This window comes from Prinia subflava, chromosome 5, assembly GCF_021018805.1.
Source record: "Prinia subflava isolate CZ2003 ecotype Zambia chromosome 5, Cam_Psub_1.2, whole genome shotgun sequence".
NCBI classification, from domain to species: Eukaryota; Metazoa; Chordata; class Aves; order Passeriformes; family Cisticolidae; genus Prinia; species Prinia subflava.
Window position 1 is genome coordinate 47,386,462 of NC_086251.1, and position 21,053 is coordinate 47,407,514.

General features: G+C 37.0%; 1 protein-coding gene across 2 annotated transcripts in view; it reads right to left on the reverse strand.

Moving 5' to 3' along the window:
- Positions 1 to 21,053, reverse strand: part of PPP4R3A (protein phosphatase 4 regulatory subunit 3A) — a 41,178-nt gene that overhangs the window by 11,424 nt on the left and 8,701 nt on the right. The window contains exons 3-8 of one of the 2 annotated variants that reach the window (XM_063399228.1): positions 13,995 to 14,059; positions 13,057 to 13,117; positions 12,557 to 12,655; positions 9,554 to 10,171; positions 532 to 609; positions 323 to 439 (exon numbers count right to left, since the gene is read on the reverse strand). In XM_063399228.1, the coding sequence (XP_063255298.1) occupies positions 323 to 439; positions 532 to 609; positions 9,554 to 10,171; positions 12,557 to 12,655; positions 13,057 to 13,117; positions 13,995 to 14,059 (1,038 nt within the window). The remainder of the gene's footprint in view (positions 1 to 322; positions 440 to 531; positions 610 to 9,553; positions 10,172 to 12,556; positions 12,656 to 13,056; positions 13,118 to 13,994; positions 14,060 to 21,053) is intronic. The other variant, XM_063399226.1, reaches the window with a different exon arrangement.

Here is a 21,053-nt window from a genome sequence, read left to right on the forward strand (position 1 = left end):
CAAAATAAATTTTATGGTTTCCCTGCCCTTTGATAGATTTCCCTATTTTCTTTCTTATTTTAGATACCAAAAAGCAAACAAAGTTAGGAAAGCAAATAGGAAAACAAAAGCTGAAGAATGCCACAGCAGTTACTAATGTTGTACTGTAGAAGCTTCTAAAGTTTTACAAAAATATTTCAAACATTCTGAATCTTAAGCTAAGCCAAATGAAGCAAACAAAAAGAAAACCACTTGCTGAAGTTTTTGCTTAAGTTACTTTTTAAAAAAAGCTTCTCTGAAGATAAACAAAATTGTTATGACAAATAGAATTGAAATGACTTACCAATATGACTTCTAGTGCAGGCAGTATGCCCATATTGGACAAAGTTTTGAAAAATGCATCTCTGTTTTGAGGCTGCAGTGTTTGTGAGAATGCACAAAACTCTTTCAGAAAATTTACCTGAAAACCAGGAATATATTAATTTAGTACTTAAAAAAAAAGATTCACATGTCACTTTGTGGGAACTGTCACATATTTTACAGATTTCTTACCAGTTCCTGTCTTTTCTCCTCATCTGTGGCTTCATCTGTTAGTTGTGCAAACAAGTCTGTCAGAAATTTTTCATCTTCCTACAAAAGCAAAACAATACCATTTGTTTATTTGACAATATCAAAAGGCATAGAGTTCTTCTAGACTGTGCTTCCTGGAATGAAGAGAACATATGTTTGTGTACTGTAGTTAATCACACCAGTATCAACTTCTTAATTCAATTTTCAAGCAAATTAATATGCATCTTGTTTTTGAACTTTAATCATTTTCAGCATCACTCTGCCCCTGAACAATTCACTCTCGATTATGATGTTTATTACATTGCCTTCTAGTTGCCCTTTTCCTACTTTCTACTGCAATTCTCATTGTTTTGTCTTTGACTTCTTCAACTTCCTTCCCCTTTCCACTAGGAAGGTCCAGTGCTGGTCCCCCTAAGTCACCTACCCTTGGCCAGCTGTTTACATACATTTATAAACACCACCTCCCACAGTCTACACACACACACACGTACATTTGTGTCCTGGGAATGTTATTAGATCTCCGAGGCAGAACAAAAGCAAGGACACAATGAAGGGAAAGCTGCCTAACAGCAGGAATGAGGTGAGATTCCTTCCTCCTCAATGCCGTGAAAAGGGTGAATTCTAGAGACCAAATCAAAACAGCTGTTCCTGTTGCATACAGGATTTATTGGACATTCTGGCTGACAGCAATCAAAACCCATTCCATTACTGTCACACGGCTGTACCTCAGCAAAACTACAACAGCTGCAAACACATTACAAGTGTGTATTTAGATTGAAAGAAGCAGCAATATTTAGCTTTCCATAACCTTTACAATCCTAACAACTAGGAGATTATTAAGACAGAAATAAACCTTCTCCCATCCTTTTCCCAGTATTATGCAGTAGAAGGCAGCACTTGCTTGAGAAAGGTTCCTGTACATCAGGTAGTAATACACTTCTCAGAAAGCTGCCACTGTTGTTTCTTGTGAAGTCAGTTACACATGGATGTGCAACATCCCTCCATCCCAAACCCACAGTGCCAGAAATCCAAACTGCTTTGTTTACATTTGCACTGCATAAAGCAAAACCATGCAAGTACTGCAGATACAGACACAAAAACGTTCTTATGTTGTGAATTACCTCAGCACCTCATCCAGGCTCACCACGCAGCCTTGCTGAAGAAGTGAATACCACAGTTCTGACAGCACACCATGCTAAGGCTGCTACAACACTGCCACAACACAATCAGCATCTCTACGTGGCACTGCACAACACAAATAAACCCAAAACAGGTTGGCATGAGCTACTATATCTCACTGCACTAAAGGCAAACCTTGTATATAGAATATGCCATGTTTTCTTTTGTCTGATGCTGAGCTGTGCTCCTAACCTGACCCAACAAACAATGGAAAAGAATGACTTCTGGAAACAAGTTCAGGTGCTGTTTGTGTGACTGCTTCAAAATCAAAACAAAGAGAGACAGGAGAGGCTTCATTTGAAGCATACCAAAATTCACTCTGGAGGATCAAGCAGAGATTAAATTTTGACTTCCAGATATCAACAATGAAGTACGTTCAAAACAACTATTAAGATATTTGATTTCAAGAAACATACCTTAAACTTTGATGGGAGAGTGCAAGGATGTTTGACTACCTCCTACCCAGCTGTTATATGGCTTTGTAAGTTTTCTGTTCTCATATTTAACTCATCAGACATCACAAGTAACATAAGTAACCCACAGTAGACATACTGACATGTTTAGTCACTGAAATTAAAAAAAACCCACAACAAAACCCAAAAAACCAAAACCCCATAAACCCCAGTTCTCTGAATATGCAGGTTCTTTTCCATTATTAGCAGTGCATTTAAGAGAAGGCCACACAGTTTCCTTTTATTTCTCTTTTTGCTATTTTGATCAAGATGTAGAACTAATCTTATCTATGAAAACTATTAAGAAGATGCATGCTTATCCCCAGTTGGAAAGCATAACTCCTATTTCCATTCTCACTGTGAAAGCAACTTTTCACCTCTTCCATGATATCTGAGAGTAAGGGCAAGTCAGTATTACAGAACTATCTTAGAGTGGTCACTGTGAAAAAATAATGCAAACCTCAGCAGCAGATAATCATGGCTCTTACATATGTAGGAGTAATAAGTAGTGTACCTCTGTAAAAAAAAGTGTACAATATTACCCAAAGCATCGAACTGGGGGTTTTATGTTGTGGAGGAAGGAGAGACCCTGTGCTGTGGGTGATAGGTGGGTCTCATTCCTGACCCCTTCAGTGTCCCAGAGACAGAGTCAGCTGGGGAGCCTGCACATCTGGCATTGCATGGCAGAGCAGCACAGGCAGGAGCTGGCTGGGCAGGAAGGCGTGGGCAAGACCTCAGCTCAGCTCTCTGACCAGATCCTGCCACGTCCCGAACCCATCCAAGATGTGGTTGGACGTGTGCAGCAGAGGGCAGCCCACTCACCCTGGTATTGGCCTTGAAAACATGTGAGACTTGTTTGGATAATATGCAGTAAATAGCACTTACTCCAAGAAAATAAAAACACCTTAGTACTAACTTCACACTTAGGGCTCAGCCCTGAAAAGCATTTAGCATTTATCTCATTCCAGATACTTAATGAAAGACAGACAGGTTGCTGAGACCCAATCCTCTCACATACGTAAGAGGGAACTTAAAACTGGCAAGTGATAAAGACTTCAGTGCTGGCACTTGATGTTTCAGCAGGAATTTGCAGAAGTTCAGGACATAATTATTTTTCAGCATTCCAAATGTAGACCGCAATATCGTACTTTACCATTTTGCATTAAATGTAATACTGGAACATTCTCCATGTCACATCCTCTCCCAAACCCCATTAAACACCTTGCACTTCTAAATTAACAAGATTACCTGAAATCTCTAGACCTCCGAACAGCCATGACCTATTTAAAATCAGACTAATTCAGATGGATCTGAGTGACTGAAACATCCCACCCTTGCATGGATATTATGCAGTAAATGGCACTTATTCCAAGAAAATATAAACAACTCATTATGAACTTCACACTTACAGCTCAGCCCTGAAAAGCGTCTAGCATTTATCATGTTCCAGATACTTAATGAAAGGCAGACAGGTTGCTGTTCACGAGAAAAGACCCAACCCTCTCACATATATAGAAAAATCGTCATTGCAAGGAACATTCTAAATACAAGATTCTCTCTCTCAAGCTGTAAAATTACTGACAAAGGCAATATATCTAAAGAAGCATCCCTGAACAAGACTGCCAAGATCCGTGGAAATGCACAGTCTGGGAGCAGAGTGCACATATTTTAGAAGTCACAACGCACCAACACAGAATGCTAGAATGACACTAATTTAAATGGTTTCTTTCTTTTTTTTTTTCAACTTGCAAAAATCCCTCAAAGGATGGCTGTGAACAAGTGCAAATGCAAAATTCTCTGCAGTATGTGGTCTTTTCACACAGACAAGTATCAAAACACATTTAGCTGTACCTTGGAAGCTGTGAAGGTCACAACTGTTTTCCAAGAAAACCAAACTGCAAACAATAGTTTATGATGTAATTGTGGATTCTAGATACTCTCCTGGGGCACAGAAATTATTAGAAGTGCAATACTTAAACTATGTGTATACCAGACACTAAGTATACTCCTTTATGCTTTGCAAGATCTAAGTAGATGCTTCTATATTTAACACATTTCAAAGCCAAAAGACAAAAACAAGCCAGGCCGACTGCTCACTCAATCATTTATGACTTTAAAAACAAGAAAACACACAGATAAGCTAGGGTCACAAAAAAGGACACTATTTACATTTGTGATTCAACTTCCAAAGTAGCACTCCTTCTCCCGAAAGGCACTTGAAAAACGATTCCTCAAAACCAGGCCTCTCTTAAATTTAATTAACATTCAGTTATCAGGTATTTTTGTGTCTGTGACTACAGAAAAATGACATAAAACATACTTCCCCCCCCCCCCCCCAAAAAAAATTCAAGAAACTCAACACCACCTGAACTGGAAAGAGAGCACACATTCCATCCTATATTCCACCTCCATATTAATTTTGGGCAGAAACAATATTTTAGCCCATAAAGTGAAATTTTCATAAAATATTACTAGCAGACAGATAACTATCGCTTCAAACACACATTCCCTCCTGCTACCACACAAAAAGATTTCTTAGTTTAAAATCCCCTTTATATCAGACTGCCTTTCCACACATGCCTTCATCACGGCACTTCTTCAGCACTACTTTCACTTGAATCAACATGTGGAAAAGTAGTGAGATTCACCAAATCACTTTTTTAGTTTCTGAACAGGTGGAAAACAGTTTTCTACAATGAACAAGTTAATCCCAAAAATCACAAGCATGCACCACTTCGAAATGTCTTTCACCGAGTCATTTCCCCCAGGAAGTTGTATCCTTTTACACTTTACTGCAAGGTGAATTTTGCTGAAAGCAAATCTCCAGTTATTCCAGAGCAAACTACTATGAGAAAGCAGACTGGATTTGTGCAAAACTACTAGCATCCATGAACACAAATCTTCCTCTAAAACAACTATAGATAATTATGTTTGCACCCGCAGGACTCTGTTAAGAATAAGCAACTATCTGTAAAAACACGTTCAAAATTAAAACCTGCCTATCATTACACATAAATACAGTAAAATATACAGATGTACCTAAATATCTGCAATTTTTTAGCTCTTGAAAAGGGATATAGGGACTATCAGTAATATGACTTCTGTGTTTAAAAATTTTGATTTACCAGTACAATAATACCATCTGATCACTGCTCTACCAAGCACAAAAACTGTTTTAACATCTGTCTAATTTTCCTCTTCTACTCTCCACTTTCCTGAAAATTAAAGACCTTAAAGTCTTTACCAAAAGTAATCCTAACAATATTCTTTATTCTGGAAGCTAAAGACATTGCATGATCTTGCTGGCAAAAAGACCATACCAATGAGAAAAGGGGGAGAGAACAGAAGGAAATAGTGTTTGCTCACTCTATGGCGCAGTTTTGCAAGTTTTTGTTTTTGAACGAACTAGTTTATAATACAAAGGGAAAGAACTGGTGGCCTCCAGTGTGCACATTAGTATATATATTTTTTAAATTGCAAAAGAGCGTCATATAAAGCAAGAAACACCACTTACCTGTCCCACCCCCACTCTCAAAACTTGGCCAACTCCATATTTCAGCAAGCTTTCTTGGAGGCTATGACATCTCAAGACTACAACAGGCTGGACCCCAAGCAGTTAGAGCATATTAGGAGGGGCTGCAATTGCAAAAAAATGTTATATACCTCTTTCATATCTTACACACTGGAATGACAAAATCTGTAATTGAGTAGATTTTCCCAGCAGTTAATTCTGCAGGCTGGGAATACTGTTTCTGTGGCTTTACTATTCATCATGCAACAACAGTATCTAGTTTAGTGAGATGTTGACATGCTCACTTAAAATTACCTATCTTACAAAATTAAACCACAAACAAACTAACCTCCAGTTCTCAGAAAAGCCCATTGATATAAGCACATTTTTATAAAGCTTATGAGAATGCTAACCTTCATGATGAAGGGGAGAAGAACATGGTTCATTACCTTAATGCCAAAGGTTACCTACCTATTTACTAGTTCTGGTTTTAGCACAAAAGTTATTTTTAACACAGTAGAGTTATTTTACCTCCCAAAGAAAGCAAAATGATTGAAGCAAGTATCTTCCACGACTACAGAATTTATTTTTTAAACACATGCAAAGTCTCTCTAATACAGCTAGAACTCTGAAGAATCAGAATATTCTCTTCTACAATATTAATTATAACTGAAAAACTGACTTCAAATGTCAGTGACCTTTAATGACTGTAAATGGCCTATCTTGACAGTACATGCCTTAAGCAAAACACAGTTGTAGTTTTGTCAAGTCAGCTTGTCAAGGAGCATAAGACACAGTCTGTACAGTCTTGTACAAACTTCTGGTCACTTCTCTCAAACTACACGCTGGCTGAGTTAATTGAGATGAGTACTGTAAGGTGTCACTAGGTTAATACACAGTCTGACATGGAAAGGCCTTCTCACAGCTCACTTTACTTCCACCATGGACGTGAGAGTTTTTCTTTTCCTTTCCCTCACAGCCAGAGAAAGAGAGAAAAGAACAGAATACTCAACAACTCAGTTGTGCACCCAAGAGTTGCAGGATGTCATGGGCTATCAGCTACTCAGGGAGTTTACTTTTACTCTGCCAAGAGAAACTTCCCAAAGAAACATCTCTTTTGTCACATCCTCATGGTCCAAGAGAGACGACCTACAGTCAAGAGAGCAGAGGCATTAACAGCCTTTATTATGCATCTAAGAACTTGAGACTCCTCCATGGTTTCCAATAAACTACCACGAGGCATCCCAGAGTCTTTTCAATTAATAATGGCTTTTAAAAGACACCACTTCTTAAGTACACATGTAATGTTAGTGAGCACCAAGACCTCAGATGATCTAAAATAATGAATGCCAGGAACTACAGAAAACTGCATCCTTTGTGAAGTAACACAAAGTATTGTAATAGCAGCTACAGGAATGCATGTTAAACCACACATAAATGGAAGAAAGCCCTTAGGAATTAGTTATAGAAGTGAAATGAACAAAATCAGTCTTTTAATTCAGCTCTCAGAGCATTATCTGTTCTGCATAAAGAAATGGGAAGGGATAGTATAATATATTTTATACACAGACTGTAGGAATGGGGGGTGAAATGAAACTAGAGTGCAGAGATTACAGAGAAGTGCAACCTGGCCTACTGCTCTATGAATAAATGAATAAATAAAAGCCAGGTAAGCAGACTGAAACCTTGGGTTAGAGATACATTGAAAGAACTTGAAAAATCAATCCAGCCTTTTAAACTCCTAGAAATGCAATGGACACATAATTTGTGAGTTTTTTAATTCCCTCAAAACCAAAATATTATCAACGATATCAAATTACTTCTGACAGATTCTTACTTATAAACTCAGGGAGTTCTCCCTCCTTTCTAGAGAGATGCACTGTGAAAGAACTAGGAAATGCAGTATAAGGTGCATACAGGGTGTATTATCTTCCTTGTGTGCTCTCATTCTGGGCTCCTCAAAGCTGTGGAAAGCATTTCAAAAATTCCAAATGTTAATCTAACTTTGAAATGCAATGTTAATTCTTCTGGCTCCAAAATATACATGAAGTATACTTTATTCTCAACCACAGAGAACTGCTGTGAAGATAACATTCAAAAATCTGCTGTGACATAACAAATCAACATCAGATCTGAGCCTTTATTTCAACTGTAAACTGCAACTAACAAGTCTGGCAAGAACACAAAACTTTGATATTCTAACTTAAACATACCCTATATCTATTAACCTAACACAAGTTGCAAGAGACAGAAAAAATGAAACTCATCAGTCTCTAGTCCTCATAAAGTTATCTTGGAACTTCTGGCAAACATACCCTTAATGATTTGCAGGATCAGGCCCTCTTTTTCCTTGCCCAGTTTCTTTTTCGAAGCTCAAGATCCCTCTAAGAATCAGGCACTGTCACCAAGACTCCTGAAAAATTCTTCCCCTCTTCCTCAGGTCATAATCTTCAGAAATTGCCTTTTAGCAGCCCTTACAAAGAGGGCAAGACATTTTTGAGACAACAATCATACTGGATGCTCCAGCTGAGATCCCTTAACTGAATCTTTTTCAACATTCTTTCAAAGTCAGACTTGTCAACATCTTCAAATTGGCAACTCCAAAATGACTAAGGCTTCTGACTGTTTCAGATAAGCAGCTGTGACTTTGTTTATCAAGGACACACATACACACATGAACAGTTTGGTTCACCTGGGCATAAGAGGGGCCCAGTACCTTCAGTACTACTGAAGGTAGTGTTTCACCGAGGTGTTTCACCTGACAGATTAAAGCTCCAAGAGAGGATTAAGTAATATCAGTATTCTGATAACCGAGTGTGATGGAGGAAAAGTTGTGACACCTAGTTTTGACAATTATTTTCTCTAGGCACTTGCAAAAGGAATTTTCACTCTCCTTTGCTATATATTTTTCACGAAATTATACAGGGTACATCCTGAGAGTCAAACTAAAGATAAATATGATTAATGTAATCACTAACATCTAACACTTGGTCCATTTCTCCAGATCAGGCAGCCCCTACAAACACAGTGACCATTTAGTAAACCCTGGAAGAAATAAGATAATGATAATTAACTCCTACAAACCAAAATACATGTGCTGTAACACTTTGCTGAGTTAGCTGAAAGCTCCTCTTACAGAGATGTGTCACCAACTTCTAACACCATTCAGAAAGTTCATGGGTTGGTGCAGAACACATAAGACATTGGTAAGCTAGGTAAAGCATCAAATAATCTCTTTACTTTGCAGTAAAACATTTTTCAAGAAAAACTGGTAATTTCAAGCACTGTTATTCAGGGATTTATTAAGACAAACTAAGAAAAAATTCAAGCATCTAAAGTGGTCTTATGTTCTTAATCTGTACTTTCCACACAACTAATTTAATTTACTTCAAAATTAGCAACAATTACATTGTGGTAGGAGATTATATTGTGAAATTTAGGCAAAGTGATTTTTTTTCACGGTAACATGACAAAAGACATCACTAAGTCTATTGACTAAAAAGTCCCCAAACACAAAAAAAACAACCTTCTAAAAAGTCCCAAACACAAAAACAACAAAAAACTCCTATTAAAATTAAAGATTCAAAGTGCAAACAATACTATTCATTCCAAAGAACCTCATTCAATATTCCACACTTTTGTTCCATTTAAATCAGTTACAGAGACTCTAGTCCAAATCCAGAAATTAAGGAACATGTGACAGCTCAGTACTCAAATCCATGCCTTTTCTGTCACACTCCACAACCACTTACAGAACCACAGAAGTGAAGGTTCCACCGAAGCACCTCAATCTTTCCAGGAATAATCACCTGACTTTCTTTGCCCAAGCCTAAGTAAGAGACCATGAATTTTGGAAACTTACCTGTAACATGCCAACTATTTCCACCTTATTAAAAAAGATGAAAGAATGAAGTGTTGATAGCATATTTTCCTCAAAAACTGAGGGAGTGGGTAGGACCATATCTTGAATATACTGTACTCTGTATGTCTGATGAATTTTTTGCTTCAGCTCTGGATCAGATATAGGTATCACCTCTTTAAATTTTGCTGTTTTAGTCAGAAATTCCCTGTGTTTCCGTGACTGTGATAAAGACGGATCATATTCTAGGCATCCAATTACATCCATTATACATTCCTCGGAAAACATGACTTCAAAAAGTGCAGTTCTGTTCAAAAGGAAAATTCCCTTAATGATTTCGTATAAGTGGTGTAGTCCTTCAATGTTCTCCAAGTCTTCGCACACATGAAAAATTTCTAAGAGCTTCTTAATGTAACCCTCATTTTCCAGTGCTAACGCGAGTTTTTCGCGCCGTAACGGCGAAGGCAGTGAAGACGCCACGAGCTCGGCGATCTCTTCCAGTCGGCTGAGCTCACAGGAGGGCAGCTCTAGGCCTGGGGATGACATATCATCGAAGCGTTCCTCCTCAGATTCGTCAACAAGATCCTGAGTAATATCCACTGAAGGGTCTTTGCCTTGAACCTGCAAAATAAGATGTGTCAAAAAGTGCAGTTTAACTTTACCAGTACTTGAATGCTTTTTAAAAAACACCATTCAAGTATCATGCATTGTTTCTTTGTATGGGCAAAACAGAAATGCAAATCTAGTCTGACATTGAGTATAGCTGGTTTGGAAAATAAACGAGATAATGAGATTTCTTCAAATAGAAAGCTCTATAGAACTGTTCTAAATTAGACATTTAACTTTATTTATTTTCTAAGAATGGGTGGAAGAATAAGGAAAAAAACCTACATTTTCTGAGTACTTCAAATAAAAACAGAAATTCGTAATTATTAATATGGATGGCAACTTCTTAATAGACTACTGAACTAAGCTGCTTGTTTCCAGTCTTTATTCTCTGCAGACAGGTTTTCAAATGCAAATCAGTATTACATTATTCTAGTGATAGCTTTAAACGCTTACCTATAGGCTATTAACTGCTCTTGATGCTTTTCAAAGCTTCCACTACCTCAAACAGAGGAGAGAGGCAAGTCTTGCTAATTTATCTGCTGTTTTCAGTTTTGGAGTGCTGCAAGTTAAAATCTATTACTGTGCACTTTCTAAATACACAACAGAGACACCTAATCTTCTCTTAAGAACAAAAAAGCTCAAACCAACACTGACAAAAGAATAGTGGAAAATTGACTGTCAGAAAAATAATGCATAGGACTTGCCAAGATCTCTCCAGAGATAGGAGGAAACCGTGGAAAGTATGAATTAGTAAAAAAAAATGCACAGATGCTTGGGCACCAGAGTGTATCAGCTTTAATGACATCTTAATCTTAGCATCTGCTTGGAGTCTGATGTGTCAAATTCAGAGAAGCACTGCTGTGCAGAACAGTAGAAGGTGCTGTTGTTTTTAATCTTGAAAATCAGCAAAAAACCCCTGGGAGAAATAATTTATAACAGCAAGCCGATACTCTGCATGCTGCTAAACCCCATATACTGTTCTGCTTATACAGCAGCAACCACTTTCTCTATAAATGGTATCAAAGCTTTCCTTTTAGAAGAAGTTTTAATGACTGAGGAAGCTTAAGATCTATACAGTATACAACACAATTACAATAGCATGGCCTCAAAACAGGATGTAAAGGCACTGGTTTCCTACAAAAATATTAGATCTTTACATGAGGGTGAGGAAACCGGGCTTCTTATCTGGGTGTTTCCTAAGAACAAAACTTCCCCCTTTCCCCACTTTGTTTCTGTCCCCAGCTTTTGGGCCATTGACTGCTAAGTTCTTGGAAATGTTTCTGTACTTATTTACATATGTGGTAAACTGCTGAAAAGATTCATTCTTAAAAAAAGGAATAATCTATACACATGTAATTGTGAAACCAGACTTCTTTTGGTTTGTTTCTAAAATCAGTAAGAACGAACTTCAAGACAGAGTGGGGAGAGCTACATGTTTGTAGAGAACAGAGAGTGCTGAGAGAGATTTAGAGTAGTTTGGAGAAATCCCACAGAAATACAGCACAGAATTAAGAGAAGTTGTAATGTTTGGAAGGCAAGAAAAAACCCAAACAAGAACTGAGAAAGCAAACTAACATCAGTGAATATATTGATTCAACTCTTTTGGGTCAACAGTTAATACCTGGACAAATATTATTCACAAACAACACTAATTCAGTGACTATACAGTCACTGTATATAGTCACAGTGACTATACATCTGGTCATAGTGCTAAAACACATCTTAAAATATATACATGCTACATATACATTCATTTCTTAAAACATTATCGTTAATGTGATGATACAGGGATCTACTATCAGATCAATCTTTCATAGCCTGGAATCATTTACATGGAAAAAAGCCCTGAGACAAACTCAATATTCCCCTCACCTGAAACAGAAGAATGAGAAATGCAGAAAGAGAAATGTAAATAAAATACAGTTTTATTATATATACCGTATATAAAATTATATATTGTAGTATATTCTATAAGAAATACGTTATAAAACTCAGTAAGAGTTCACACACATTCTTCTCTCCACAATAAAACTTCATTGGTAATCTTTGCCTTTATGGCTACTATGAAAAAAGTTAATTATGACATTAATTGTAAGGAAACTTTTTAAGCACTGATTTTGAGCTACACTTCCTTGGGGTAAAATAGAGCTAAAAAGTTATGTTGAGTAGAAAGACCTGAAAATGCTCAAAAACATACCTAAATCTTAGATTAGGTTTGTATTAAATTTCTGTAGGAAGGAGAACGTTTTCAAATTTAAAAAGGCAAAATTTGGGAGAGTTGGCTGAAATGGTAGTTTTTACTGATGTTCAAATTCATCTCTCAGAACAGCCTGCAAGTTTTGAACACAAACATTAAGATGAATTAGGTTGTCTCAATCTCACATTTATCAAACTTACCTGACATATTTTTTCCCATATTTCATCACAACCTGCTTTTTCTTGAAAGCTAAGTGCCAAATCATAATTTTCAGCTTCAGACCACACAATCAAGGTATCCTTTAAAGAGAGGAAGAGTATTTTCAGGCAACATATTTCAGACTTTATTAACCTATACAGTGTTTAAAGAGTAAAGTTTTGAAATAAAAACAGCCTGGCATCTAATTATGACAGGACAGTAGTACAATAAAAACGCAACCATGGCAATTCATTAAATTTTTTTATATGATTTAAAACAGTCCTACATGAATCAGAAGAAAGAAGTTCCAGAAAGATATCAAAAGTTTTCATTCTTACTTTATGTGACTGTAATATTGTAAATCTCAAGAAGTTAGACCTAGAAAATGCACTTCTACCTCAATGCATTATCTAATAAAATACAATAACAAAAGCAATAGGTTTTGTAGGGGTTTATGTTAGGGGTTTTCATAATGTTTCAGTTGGACCACATAAAACTATACTTTTTCTGTAGGATCAAAGTTACTATCTATTTTCTCATTTTTGCAGGCCCCAGAAGACTCTCTGCTAATGCACAGAAGAGCTGTTTAAAAGCTAGTCCCAAGATGGCTCCAAACTCTAAAGGAGAAACAGCACGGGTCACTGCCTGGGACTACACGCACCCACTACACTGAATCACACATGAGAGTTTTGCTTATTCCAAACTGTCATTCTGGAAGGAAGCTTGGCCCTGCATTTCTAGAAATCACTTGAAACCATGCTTAGCTATGTTCATTTCCCACACACTGAAGCTCATCTACTTACTAGGATAGTACAAGTGTTTATCAGAGCCCTCATATTGCATGCAAAACCAACACATGAAAGTGGAAGCTGATGCTGCAAACAGCAACGTCACACACTGACAACGTATTTGAAGTACTTTACAGAGAGTATACTAAATAACTCTTAGAATAACTAAATAGAAAATAGAACTAAATCACTAAAAGAAGAAAATAAAATCAACATTGTTTACAAGTACTGAATGACACTTTACTGTTAGTCTTTGTCTTCCTGTAACAGCTGAAATATAGGCACAGTAAATACATATAGCTCCATGAAACCGCATCATTTCAGCCAGTGCTAAACCATGCATTCACTCACTAGGACAAGAGACATAAGAATTTTTCTTATGCATAAAATACAGAATTTCTACTTCATTAAGTACAGATTTGCTTAGCGTAATATTAAAATGAATACTGACGATAAAAAGAAACCTTACATTTAGATTTTGATATGCGCTTACTAGAAAACACCTTAAACTAAACTATAATCTAAACAGCACAATCAGCCAGCTCCAATGGGTTTGTCAAGCAATACAATATAATCAATTTGCCATTACCAGAGCAGCTATACTGCTTCAGAGGTACTAATGGCTTTACCTTGTAAATGGCAAATAGTTTACCTTTTCCTTTTCCAAAGGGTTGAGGAAGAGGTGGTACACAGAAGAAAGGGATTTAGGAAGACCACCTCCAAAATACAAAAAGGAAGAAAAAAAATCATAATTAATAGTTCATTCTCTACAAGACAGGTCATGGAGCAAATTCTCTGGTAATAACAGATTGACAGCACCTGGTACTGCTGACTCCAACAGAGAAAAAAAAATCAGTTTACAAAAATCTGAAAAGTAAAGGTCCCAAAAAAACCCTTTCTTTACCATCTTTTAAAACCAGTATGTACCTTACTGCTTATTAAGTGTAGGTATCAGGTTCAAATTCTAATGCATTTATCTCTCCAACTGTATTTCTACCGCAGTAATTTTCAAGGCCACTGTCTCCTTAGCTTCATACTGAGTAGTGGTTATTTAACTAAAAACCCAAACACCAAATTTTAAGTAGACCCTAGCACAACTTGCAACATTCCTATCTACATTTCCATCCAGGTGAAAGTGGTTAGATTTCTAAGCAAGTAATTTCCAAAAGACCAAAATGTATTTTCCTCTTGACAATGAACACAACAAATGGGGAAATGACTAAAAGAACACTAGTAAGGGCAGTGCTATTTACATCAACTGCTTAAGTTTAATAAACAAAAGCTCAGTGTCTCTGAATAAAATCCAGTAACAGATCAAGACAGAGATAGGAAGGCAGGCAGAGAAAAATGAAAGAGAAGACAAAGTTAATCCTGCTTTTGAAAACTACAGTCACAGATGTAGAGACGTGTGTTTGGCCATAGCATAGCGATTTTTCCCTTTAACAAGATCATCTACTACTAAACAGAAGTTCACACCTCCATACAGGCTGATTTTTTTTAGTTTTTTCTTCTTTGGAAAATGAAACAAAATATTGTTTAAGGAAATTATTTGAGCAGCAGAACAATCACCTTCCAGTTTGTTTTATAACTATTAGAAAAGTTTTTTCCAATTCTCAACATTAAAATTTGAAATTATTAGTATCTGTTGTCATATCACACAAGGGTTTCATATGTTATGGTTCCTCAACAGAAATCTATCAATTGCTACTCTTTGGATCTTTAGTAAACTGTTTGTACAACCTTTCTTGCATCAAAGGAGTTTTAAAAAGAAAACATGAAACAAAAAGCACTTGACTCTGTTGTACAATATACAGTTTTGTCTAACTTTAAATTCAGTATTAAATGCAGACTGTTGTGATTACAATTTCATTTTGTTAATCCTACAAAGCTTATGATCATAAAGAAGAGTACAACACTTACAAATGTATGAAGAAATGACTGAAAGAAAATTCTAGATGGAGTTGAAGATAGAAGAACACAACAATGACAGACTACTTTCCGTTCATTTTATTGAAAGAAATCTTTGTACATGCTTGATCTGACATTTTTCAGTGTAAGTTGAGTCCACTAACTACTCTGTATCTCTCAGCTGTGGAATTGGAGTATCTGTTGCTTCCAAATGTCAAACATTACTTCTTGAAACTCCACAAAGCAACTCAAATTTCTTAAGAATGCCTCCTCCATGTAAAGAGAAAACAGGAGTAAGCATAAATATGCTTAGTAATAGTGGTTGTTGGTTAGAGAGGTAAGGAGATAAATCTTGCACATTACATCTTGATGAGCGTAAAATCTTCAATTTTATTTGATTCACAATAGCAGTTCTGGCTCAGCTGGCTCAAAGACATGTCCTTGTTGCATTTCTTATCTAGTTCTTTGTAAACAATTAAAATGTGAAACAGCAGCATTAAATCATAGCTACTGTGTTAACTGTCACAAACCTGGAGAAAGGTTTTATTCTTGAAGGACATACTGAGCTCTCTGCGAGAACCTCAGCATTCTAGCTCCTCATATTCTCAAGATTCGTCACAGTTCTTGGCAAGATCTTTTTTAAGCAGGATAATAATCAGGAGTTATTTATGTAGAGTTCATGATCTTATTCAAAGATTGAAAAATCATTTGCAAAAAAAATGTTTTGATAGTCGTGGCAGTTGGATATGCCAGCACTATCTTAGCCCATACAAAATTTGATGTCTCCTTAGGACCATTTATATGAATTTGTTTTCTGTTACAATAGTGCTCATTATGACTTTGCAGACAAAATGAGGAATTTTTAAATTTAACCAAAAGTTCTGAGTATGGCCTCATTTTAGGAAACCTATGTACTTAACAGTCCTATATGGAGGTATCAACCATTTCTATCAGTGGAGGATAGCTTTGTACACTCTAGTCCTTATAAGGGCACAATCCGAGGCAAAAATTCAAAATACAATTGGTGATTTCTTTGCTGCTTCTCTCTCTGCTGGCTGCCTCAAGGCCACATGAAGCAAGTTCTGCTTAGTTAGAGGTTCTTCAGAGGCACTACTGTCGCCTTTGGTTTTGAGACATCATGCTTCAGAAGCTAACCTGCAATAATTTAACCCAGGAAACAGTGCCAACTGCATTGAAGAAGGATAGGGTTTAGTATCTACCCTATGACTTTTCATTTTTTTGAAACTATTGCCAAAAGGCTTCTGACCTACCTCAAGAGTTAAAAGATTTAATATACACTATCAGTCTAAAGTTCTTTTCACAGCACTCACTGAAGGTCAACTTTTATTAGACACGAAATTGGTTTTATTTAACTATTAGAAAGCTGATTAGTAGGTGTCTTGTATAGCACTCACACAGATCTCCAAAGAAACCTCTGGGATTTCATCATGAAGAATTTCAGAGCAACTAGTATTCAGGATTTGATTCTGTATGAGTAAATTAACAAAACTGTTACTGCTTGACAGCGGACTCTCACTATTGTTCATGTCCAGGGACAAGTCTTCTTCGTAGCTCCAAAACATTCTCTTGGCAGATCTATCAGAATGAATCTATACTCAAGTAGTGATGCCCTAAATTAGGTAAGTATTTCATAAATTCTTGCCTTCAGCCTTAAAAAGCAAATGAATCTCTTCCTATTAGCCCTCACATGGTTCAGGCTTATGACACCTTCCTGGCTCACACAAGGTTCAACACAGCCAAGCTGTTTCTTCCCCTCTTGCATTGCCTGATTGCTAGTTCCTTATCTAATTCCTTACATTGTTTACAGTCACAGACACTTCCCTGGACATGCCAACACACCTTTCAGCTTCTTGCTATATTTACAATATATTGCTATATAAATATTTACAATCAAAAGTACTGCTTCATAACTCCAGGTTTCTCTTTATGAAATAAACTACTTGCACTACCTCAAACTTTTAAAGTTAAATGTAGAGTCAGTGTGGTAGGTCGTGGCAGAATCTTCAAGCTAAAAAAACCCTAGATATGTAATATCCACAATAATGCAATATAAAGTTTCAATTCTGCATTTGGATTCATGCACTTTTTCACCTAGAACCTGGTTATCTAGATGTGCTAACAATTTATTCAAAAATTGTTTAACATGCCAAAGGCATACTCAGTTTGTGCTCTACTAACTTCTGTGAAATCTCAACAGTCACACACAACTTGTCAGTGATTTCATAGCTGCATTCCCATGATTCACATGGAATAAATTCAGTTTATTAGCTCTGCAGCAGAAACTTGACTTACTGGCCATACTCAGTAACAGCAGAACAATCAGAATACACAGGAAAACAGACATGAAGGAAAAGGAATGTATTTTCATTTAAAATAGATGAATCGGCCCACCCCAAACCCAGGAGCAGCCCGCCCTTCTCCTTGTTCATTCCCTCACCCCACAAAGCCACACACTTTTCCTTACTATCTTAGCTATAATATGCACAACTTTTATTGAAATAGTTTCACTGCTGGCTTGCTTGTCATGACAGCAAGGCTATGAAGTTCGTCTTCTCTGAGCATTCAGTCCTTCTGGATATTTTCAAAACTTGGCTTTTTTATTAATAAGTCTGCTTTCCATTATTCAAGGAGGGCCATCTTCAAGTTACATACTAGTACACTGTCCTCTGGATTGATTTTAGCTTTTTATTCTTGTGAGGAACTGAAAAAGAGATTGCAAAAGCAAAGGACAAAAGACACCTCCAGGGCAGAGGCAAGACTCTGTAGGTGGAAGCTGTAAATAACTCAAGTCTTTCTTGTCTCAGAAAGGGATGCAACACGTATTTACTTCATCACTGTGTTACAGGATGCACGTGGATGCATCTAAAAAAAGCTGAGGATACAAGTCTCTACTGTTCTATTTTTAAAGCATTGCCGAAGTACACTGAAAAGCTATACCCGAGCCCACACCCATATCAGGTTTCTCCCTAGATAAATGCTATGTGTATAGAGGGGTTTTTAATCATTTAGGGCTGCACAGAAGAGCTGTTGTCCTAATATACTAGTGCAATTATTTTCTGAATAAGGATCACTTTTTTAAGAACTGCATCTTTGTCATTAACATTCTGAAATTTCAATGTCTTAAACCCCCCAACCCACAATTATCTTCTACCTTTACTAGAATATTAAGAAAACAACTAACAACAGAAGAGAAAAACTAAGTATTCCACATGTGATGCAGCAATGCCTTGTATAATTAAATTCCACTTACTAAGCAAAATTTGCTTTTAAGGTGAGTGCTACTACTCATCCAGTAATTAAATCCAGCAATATTCCATGGAAAAGTTATAGGATCATTGTTGTAAAATTTTAAAACAAAAATGCCAACAAAACAACATACAGCTGTAAACAAGAATACAAATCAGGTGCTCATGTGGCTGTACTGTGCAAATTTTGCTTTTTCTGAAGAATTTTCTGCCTAAAAATAGTACTTTTACATAAGAAATATTCTTTTATTTTGACCCACAAGACACTAGTTTCTCAAGTTGTTTTCTTTCCAGCTTTTTTCCTCGTATGGCTTCCTTTCTTCTAGTCCTAGTATAAACAGTGATGAGTTTGCCAGGAAGTGCAGGGTTCAGAGCATCAATGAACTTCCACTGGTAGCAATTCTATGTTGCAGAATCAGATACACAGATGTATCTTTCTTTTTGAACATGGCAGAAAACAGGTCTTCATTATGACAGACTAATTTATTTGACTACTGAAAAGGTACTCAAAAGACTGTCTCTGAATCTCATGCTTTAATGAATTATTTCAAACCTCCAGATGGCAGGTAAATCTGTAAGGACTGGGAACTAGACTGTGCAACTGAAGTATCTTGGGCTGATGTATGAAAAATGAATCCCTGAGCAGGACTCAAGATGTCCCAAGTAATCTTTGTCCCCAAAGGTAAATCCAGAAAGCTGGATTTACCACCACAAAGGGCAGTCACTGCTTTCAACACTAAACACCAGGAAATATAAAGCAGACAATTGGGACAAAATCATACTACAAGCTCCGCTTCAAGGGTATAGTTTTTGTTGGTTTTTTGTTGGGGTTTTGTTTTTGGTGGTTTGGTTGGTTTTGTTGGCTTTAGTTTCCAAGGAAACAGAGGCAGCAAGGCAAACTTGTCCTCAGGTCCTCATACTAGTATTTGATAAATAATTATCTAAGCTATGCAGTTATTAAAACAAACATATGTAAACCATGAGACTGCATAATTTGTGATATCAACAATTAACGAGACCATCTACTTCACACTGGCACTAACAGAACAGCACAGGTAGAAGGTTCTTGCACCAGTGGAAGGACTTCACTATTTATTACAAATGGATCTATAGGTATCTATAGGTATTTGTTGAAGGATCCAAAGCAATGAGCATAGCAAGGTTTCCCCAAGAACTTAGTACCCATTATCTCTCCTTGCTTCCAGATTGTTTCAGCTGGTCCAGTAAAAGGCTGTTTCCTCTTTCAAGCCTCACGTCAGCCTAGATAAAAGTTTGAACTCATCCATTTATTCCATTAGATATTCAACCTGCCCACAAGCTGCATGCTGTTTCACGGTAGAAACAGATGTGTTGCTATGTACAACAAAATTCTGATATAAAAGCCTGGTAAGATCATAACACTACACAGTTGCTTCGAAGTTTTAAGTCTTAGATTTCTGGGAGATTTTTCTAGAAATTTTTTAAGTGCAACTAACAACAGCAAGCAAGCTCAAAAGCAAGTCTTCTATCTCAGGCTGCAATTTCACTGAGCGAGGTGACCTAAGTGGGCCAACTGAAGTCAAAAAGAAAGAGCTCACTCACTCTTCCATCTCAGTTCCACAAATAGATCTTGTGTAAGATGGTTTGAAAGCTCTGCCAGCATAGAGAGTTACCAGTTTTTGAAGATGGATTTAAAGTACCAAGTTGATTTTCTTGTGGTTTAGTAAGTTTAAGCCATTCAGAGTTCTAGGAGCAGAGCTGGAAAAAAACCTACTCTTTCTTTCGGCTGCTAAGCTCCAAGCTTAGCTCATACGGAATCAGGTTTAAACTCTGAACTTGCCTTTTACTAAGGGAAAGAATAAGCAGACATGAAAGAAAACAGGCTACAGAGCAGGTTTAATACACATACCAAGAAATGGATGGTATTTCTAAGGCTCAGAGTGGAGCCCCAGTGTCAATCTATATTAGAAACTGGTTTGCTTAAATAATATGAACAAACCACCTGTGAATATAAATTTCTGTCTACACAGCATTTGAAAGCTTTAGAAACAGCACTTTCCCTTCTCTAGCACAGAGAATGTACAGTGCTGTTCTGATGGGACAGATTCATGGTAGTTATTTTTATTTCTCACCAGTAGGATTTATGCAGCACTAGATTACAATATCTGTCTGACCCAGAGTAGGAAATGCTGTTACACTGACTGGCATGTGTGGTAGTTTGCACCAATCTTGCAATTTTATGCCTACTTGAAGTCGGTTTCATGTCTGATGTGGCATAAAGCCAATGACACAAAGCTCACCCCTCAGTGCTCTTTTAACCGACTCAAACCAGCACAGCAAGTTCACATCAGATCAGCACTTTATGCCATAGAGCTGTGAAATAGTCAGTGCACTTCAGGAGTTTTAAAGCTCAAGTTACTGTATCACAGAACCATGACCTCAAGCTAGTCAGGATTACAGCTAAAATTTAGTCCCCCTAGCAGTTTTGCTAAGTCTTGTTCTTAATCCCTGGAATTGATTCTCCAAACCCACATTGGCCTTATCAGTTGTTCAGTATG